The sequence below is a fragment of the Peromyscus leucopus genome, chromosome 7 (genome assembly GCF_004664715.2).
Source record: "Peromyscus leucopus breed LL Stock chromosome 7, UCI_PerLeu_2.1, whole genome shotgun sequence".
In the NCBI taxonomy this organism is placed as follows: Eukaryota; Metazoa; Chordata; class Mammalia; order Rodentia; family Cricetidae; genus Peromyscus; species Peromyscus leucopus.
Window position 1 is genome coordinate 95,396,220 of NC_051069.1, and position 7,100 is coordinate 95,403,319.

General features: G+C 50.0%; 1 protein-coding gene across 2 annotated transcripts; it reads left to right on the forward strand.

The window, feature by feature from the left end:
* The first annotated feature begins 2,345 nt into the window (after window positions 1-2,345).
* Iqcf6 (IQ motif containing F6) lies at window positions 2,346-3,137 on the forward strand. Of its 2 annotated transcripts, none has more exons than XM_028895356.2 (2): window positions 2,346-2,542; window positions 2,701-3,137. In XM_028895356.2, the coding sequence occupies exons 1-2, from the start codon at window positions 2,438-2,440 to the stop codon at window positions 3,067-3,069; spliced, it is 474 nt and encodes a 157-aa protein (XP_028751189.1). In that variant the 5' UTR covers window positions 2,346-2,437; the 3' UTR covers window positions 3,070-3,137. The 2 variants fall into 2 exon arrangements, with proteins under 2 accessions (XP_028751189.1, XP_037064159.1); XM_037208264.1 differs by having other exon boundaries at window positions 2,462-2,542; window positions 2,705-3,137.
* Window positions 3,138-7,100: the final 3,963 nt, after the last annotated feature.

Consider the following 7,100-nt stretch of genomic DNA (forward strand, 5'->3'; position numbering starts at 1 on the left):
AAGCCAGGATGGAGGGGGAGATGCATAAGGAAAATGGGGAGGGAAGTGGCATTTGGGTCACAGCAACCTGGTGCAATGGCTGAGTCTGGAAAGATGGTCATGTCCATGGCCCCCTCTGTGTGAGCCGTCCTGGAGGAACAGACTTCTCATGTCAGCACTGGGGGTTCACCAGAAAGACAAACGCCTGTGGGGTGACTGACAATCCGGCTAGAGAGCCATCAACAGGAGAAAGGTGAATTCTTTTCAGAACTTTGAACACGATGCGGAGAGTTTGCTTGGCTGGACCTGAAACACATCCAGATGGATAGCTCCATGCTGTGTGTGAGGCAGTAGGAGCCTCAAATACACATAAACAGACGCTGTGGACTGTGTATGGTCCCACAGCCATCCACACCCAGAGAAACCTCCCACGAAGAAAAAGGAGCAATCACGCTGAAATCAGAATGGCTTCCCAAACCCCACAGGGCTTGTGTCGTCTCTGTATTGATCCTTCTTTTGTCCCTGGGTCATTGGGCTCCAATCCCAATGCTGAGTCTTAGAAACATAGTACTTGGTGAGCTCCCAGGAGATCTGGCTACACAATGGCATGCTCCCAGCATGGAGGGACAGATTCAGGTTTTGTGGGGCTTAGAGCTTATAGCATTCAAAAGGTCAATTTTCAGAAAAGCACAAAGCACACAGAACTGCAGATACAAAGTCAAGTGAGCCTTTAGGACAGGACGTCACTGCCAATCACCAGCTTTTGAATGCTCATGATGTTTCATTACATTAACTGTCCCACCCCGGTAATACTTTCCTATACCTTGAGCTGTACATATTTTAAGTACTCCTTCATACAATGATTTTATATCATTTTCTGAAAAAAAATTATTATTGACACTTGGGTTGCTTAAATCGTGAGATGTTTTTCTTGCAAACCCACACATTGTTATTCTCCTGGGCTTGGCCCAATAATCAGAGATCCTGAGAAATTCTCTTAAAAAGTGTGTGTGTGTGTGTGTGTGTGTGTGTGTGTGTGTGTGTGTGTGTGTGTGCAGGTGAGGGGAGTTGCTCACCTATGCTTGCACATGTGGCGGCCAAAGGTCAACTTCTTCAGAAGCCTTCTTTAGTTACCCCCCGCCCTTTTAAGACAGCCTCTCACTGAACCAGGAGCTCACCATTTTGGCTGCACTGACTGGCCAGTGCGCACCCAGGAGTCCCCTGTCTGTATCCGTTCTCCCAGGTATGTGGGTACAGGTGCTTTCCTAGTATGTAGAAGGCTCGCGGTTTAATTCCCAGTTCTACATTAAAAAAAAAAAAAAAAGTAGGTGAGAAAAGAGAAAGGTGATGGTCTATGTGTGCACTTGTAGCCCTGCGTCACCAACTATGTTTTCAACAGCACAGAACTTCAACTCTAGTCAAACATTGGTAAGGGGCTGGAGAGATGGCTCAGCAGTTAAGAGCACTGACTGTCCGTGTAGAGGACACCGATTTGGTTCCCAGCACCCACACCACAGCTCACAACCTTGTAACTCTAGTTCCAGGGCACCTGACGCCCTCTTCTGGCCTACACAGGCCCCTGCATGCACGTGGTGCACAGACATTCACTCGGGCACACATAGGTAAAGAACAAATCAATTTTGAAATGTTGATGAAAATAGAAACTTCAGCTTGGGGAATCATGCGGCCGGCAGCTGGAAGGGTTTTCTCCGGTAGGTCTCTGGCCCCCTGTTTTCCAGACCTCACTTCTCCTTCGCAGTCCACGTACTTTTGGTGCCAGGTTCTGCGGGACACGCGATGTCACAATAGCGGTACCTCTGTCCTTACATCTTCACGCTGTGACAAAGGGTGAATGAACACAGCAGATGCAGAATGACAGGAATAGCAGAAGTCTCTGCTCTCCCAGGCAACTGTGACTCACACAGGCCTCTGCTCTTAATCTCAACCAGCCGCGTCCCAGCTCAGTTCACTGCATACTCAAAGAAGCTGTCTTTCCGCACAAAGCCCGCGGAGACATGGCAGAGGAGCATAGGGAAGAAAGGGCAGAGGCCCTCTCTTGTCAAAGCTGAGAGATTTGGACAAAAAAGCCACATTTCTATTGATTCATGTCGCCTGGCACCCTCCCAGGAACCCTGACACTGAAGCCTGCCCAAACCCACAACGGCTCTGAGCAGCCTTAACTGAAGACCTTCTTACCTGCAAGAAAGTTCTATGGCTCTCGGCTGCTACCAGCGGGTAGAGATGAGTCTGAGAAGCAACTGGAAGCCACAGAAAACTGTAGACCCCCAGGATGGGAGTACATGAGTAAAGAGCTTGCCCAATCCAGAAGGAAGCAAGGCTGTGGTTAAAAATGCAGGCAGACAGGACCTGATGAGAAGACTCCTGTGCAGATGGGCGGAGTCTAATGATGGCATGTGACTAATAGTTGAGGGCGGGGCCAAAAACTAGGATAGCCTAAATGACAGATGAGTGGACTCTAAAGACCAAGGCCATGGACATACAAACTGTGAGTACAGCCCTTTCAGAAGAGACTTGCCTAGTGGATATCGAGCAGTGTGTAAAGGTGAGTAGGGGTTGGCAATAAGATGAGTGGGGTCTAGAGACCAGAGGGCAGGACAGCCCAAGCCAAGTCCCCTTTCCTCCCGAGTACCAGAAGTGGGGATAGAAATGTCAGAGAGCCCCACTGAACATCTCCACATTCTTCCTCCCCACCCCCATCAGTTAGAGAAGACAGCCATAAAGATTCAGTCATGGTGGCGTGGCAACATGGTCCGGCGAACACTACTGCATGCAGCACTTGGAGCGTGGGCCATCCAGTGCTGGTGGAGGTCGGTGCAAACCAAGATGCTGGAGCAAAGACGGTGCCTGGCACTAAAACTCTACACCTGCCAGGAATGGGCAGTGGTGACGGTGCAGGCGCGTGTCCGCATGTGGCAGACCCGCAGACGATTCCTCCAGGCACGCCAAGCTGCCTGCATCATCCAGGCTCACTGGCGCTGGCATGCCAGCCAAACCCGAGGCATGATCCGGGGCCACTATGAGGTCAGAGCCAGCCAGCTGGAGCTTGACATCGAAATTCTTATGACCTAGGGTGCTGGCAAAGCCATGGGGGGCTGGATCTCCCTCCCAATAAAGACACTTACTGATCATAGACTCACCCTCAGAGGGAACTTAGCCTCTAACTTCCTCACCTTCCGTTCAGAAATATTCCCTGGTGTGGCAGAGTGCCCTTGTCCTGAGACCCACCCCAGGCCCCGGTTCCTAATGTCATACTTAGCCAATCTCACACAAAAGGGACTGAAGGGCTCCGGCCAGGTGCTGGCGCCTCCACCAGCTGGATTGGGGTTCCGCCAGCATGGGAAGAGGCCTTGTTTTCTGCTCTCCTGCAACTCCTGCCGAAGCATCTCCATTCAGCTTAACAGAGTCTGTCTGCAGCAGGGCCATCTGGGAAACCAGGGATTCCACATCCTGAACCACAGGGCCCTGAGGCCCGCACAGGGCTTGGCAGGGAGCCAGGAGGACTGCACACCTCAGCGGAGCAGCAGCAGGGCACACACGTGTCCCGTGGGCTTGTGGGGGAAGCTGTGCTCCAGAGCCAGCCCCTGTGGAGGGCCAGAGCTGAGTGGAAGGGCAGCAGCTGTGACTGCTGTCTCTGTCCCCTGAGGCTGAGCATCAAGGCTTCCCTGCCTCTGCTGGCCACTCCCTGGGAGAAGCAGGCAGGGCTTGGGAGGGGAGAGGGGCAGATGGGGTGGACACACAAGCAGGAGGACTGGAGGCCATGGGTTGGGGGTCACAGCCCCCCAATCCTACTGTCCTCAGAAGCAGCTGGGCTGATCCCTCCTCAGACTGCCACCCTCTGCAGGGCCAGCCTCGGCAGTGGCTGCTGCCAGAACTCGGCTTTGCTGGGTCTCTCACAGTCTTGGCTCGTCTCTCATCATTTCTGCCTTGTTTCTAAGCTTGAGGTGCCTCTCCCTCAGGAGTCTGAAAATTTCAGATTCTGAAAATCTGAGAAACCTCAGATGTTCCTCTCCTGAGAATCTGTGGGTGGTTGGCTCTGCATGGAGGGCAGGAAGGGCAGCTTGTAGGTGTGCAGAAGGCAGGAGTCTTCGTGGCATTGTTGCTGGAGAAGATTTTCCCCAACCCCAACTCCCCCTGTGTGTGCTGTGTATGTGTGTGTGTGTGTGCATATGTGTAAGTATGTGTGTATGTGTGTGCATATGTGTAAGTGTGTATATATGTGTGCATATGTGTGTGTGCATATGTGTAAGTATGTGTGTGTATGTGTGTGCATATGTGTAAGTGTGTATATATGTGTGCATATGTGTAAGTGTGTGTGTGCATATGTGTGTATGTGTATGTGTGTGCATATGTGTGTATTGTAAGTGTGTGTGTGCATATATGTGTGTATGTGTATATGTGTGTGTGCATATGTGTGTGTGTGCATATGTGTATATGTGTATGTGTGTGCATATGTGTAAGTGTGTGTGTGCATATGTATAAGTGTGTGCGTGCATGTGTGTGCATGTGTGTGTATGTGTGTGCATATGTGTTGTATGTATGTGTACATATGTGTAAGTGTGTGTAAGTATGTGTAAGTATGTGTATATGTGTGTGCATATGTGTGTGTGCATATATGTAAGTGTGTGTGCATGTGTGTGCATATGTGTGTATGTATGTGTGCATATGTGTAAGTATGTGTATGTGTGTGCATATGTGTGTGCGTGCATGTGTGTGCATATGTGTGTATGTATGTGTGCATATGTGTAAGTGTGTGTGCATATGTGTAAGTATGTGTATATGTGTGTGCATATGTGTGTGTGCATATGTGTAAGTGTGTGTGTGCATATGTATAAGTGTGTGCGTGCATGTGTGTGCATGTGTGTGTATGTGTGTGTGTGTGTGTGTGTAGTAGTTTCCAGAGTAGCAGAGGCCGCTGTGAGGGCTCAGAGTTCAGTTTGTTCTCATCACCGCCCACAGCTGCAGATGACGGTGATGCCTTTGGGCATCTGACTTTCTGAATGGATGTTGTTCTTCCAAAGGACCCCTCTACAAACTCCAGACACAGCTCTCTTCCCGCTTTCCACGAAACGAGTGAGGTGAGGTGGGTAAGACATGAAGCTGAGCAGGAGGGGGTCCTCCTAGACTGGCCATGTTGTTACCATGTCAACAGCGAGAAGTGTTTAAAACCTGGGCTGGCAAGGGTTAAGACTCTGATCCTCCTGATAGAACATTAGCCTCTCCTAAGCCGTTGAAAAATACCATCCAGTCAGAGAGTCTCCTTTTGAGTATGCTGGCGTGAGGTCGGCATCAAGAGTCCAGTGTGCGCCAGGCGGTGGTGGCACACGCTTTTAATCCCAGCACTTGGGAGGCAGAGGTAGGCAGATCTCTGTGAGATCAAGGCCAGCCTGGGCTACCAAGTGAGTTCCAGGGCAGCCAGGGCTGCACAGAGAAACCCTGTCTTGAAAAACAAAAACAAACAAACAAACAAAAAAAAAGTCCAATGTGTGGTCACAAATGGGACCTGGCGAGGTAGATGCTTTTCAATGAGCTTCTGTGATCTTACCTGGAGACAGCCATGTAGAATTCCAACTTAAACCAAGCAGGTTCAAGGTCATCAAAGCTTTGTGCTCTCCAATGACCCAAGAGTGCACAGTGAAGTGTGGCTCAGAAAGACACAGGCCTTCCTGGTCCCTGAGTGGGGGGCATAGGAAGAGCTTTGGAGGGGAAGTAGACAGGGTCTCTTGTCCCACCAGGTATGTAGCCGGAAGATGAGACCATACAGGTCCAAGCAATGGAGACTCAAAGCTGCATCTGGCCAGTAGTCTGGGGTCCCACGAAACCAAGGACGGTCTGGAGCTATAGGGGTGCGTTAGAGAGCTCCAAGGAAGAGGAAGTGAGTGGGTGAGCAGTGAGGAGAGACGCTCCCTTTGGCAGTCAGACCTGTGGCCAGTGTCAGCCCTTCAGATGAGCCCCCTTTCCTCAGCAGGGGAGAGGTGAGAGGTGAAACCTTTAAAGGCAGCCCCCACAGGCCCCTGCTGTTCCTCACCATTGCTCAGAACCAAGCTGCATAACGAACTCTTGAGAATATACCCACTAAAATACTCAGTGTGGGAAGGGGAGCGCTTGCAGCTTCAGGGCCGGGGTGGGCCCTAGTGCACTCTGGGAGGACCTGGAATTTCACTCTTGCTACTTCCCCTGGTGACGTGTGCATTACCAGGAGCTGTGTGCCCCAGACTGTTCTCCTATTAATAAAGAGATATTAACCCTCAGACTGGCTCAGACTACATAGGATTCTTAAGTATCCAGTACATTAAAGGCCCGTCATGCAATGGCTCCCCAGATGGCATCTAGTCTCCTTGTCCCCAAAGTCTTACCCTGTGCTCTCAAGTTCCTCACCTGATAAATCACCAAACAGCTCTGATCACACAGCTCCAAGGTCACTATCCTGTCATATCTTCTGCTTTTCTGTGTCATGCATACAATCAAGATCAGGTGGCCACAGCCACTGCCATGTCATCATTGGTACATTGACTGAATAGAACACAATCCCCGTCCACATGCCATCAGGGTAGAAATGCCTGGTGTCCAGGAAGGAGTCTTTGGTCAGGTTAAGTATGTAGTTTAGCTTGTAGGCATAGGTTAGCATGCACAAAGCCCTGGGTTTGATCTCCAGTACTACAAATGCTGGGCATGGGAGCATGTGCCTGTAATCCCAGCACTCTGGAGGTGGAGGAAGGAAGATCAGAAGTTCAAGGACAGGCGCAGCTACAAAGCAGATTCTGAGATATATATCACCTTAAGCAAATAAAATCTGATTAGCTTTGTCTCTAAAAATTGAGTTTGATGGAAAGTCTAGAAGCAAATGTCTGTTATATAGAGGAGCTGGAGCGTACTGAAAGGGAGAAAGGTTTCTGGTCACTGCCAAAGCTGTGACATGTGAATTCACGTGACAATAAAAGACTTAGCCTAGAATTTGACACTGAAGAGAGCGAGAGTTAAAGGGATACTAGTAGATATGTTGGGGGAACAGAGACTTTTGATCAAAAGGAAGTTCTCCGAGTTGGAATACAGAGGATGACAAGAAGTAGAAGGTAAAAAGAACAGAGAAAGAATGTTGTGGT

Bases quoted from the DNA above. Each gene is read 5' to 3' on its own strand.
- Iqcf6 (XM_028895356.2), top strand. From the start codon at position 2,438: ATGACAGATGAGTGGACTCTAAAGACCAAGGCCATGGACATACAAACT. The intron at 2,543-2,700 runs GTGAGTAGGGGT...CACCCCCATCAG, and splicing joins ATATCGAGCAGTGTGTAAAG to TTAGAGAAGACAGCCATAAA.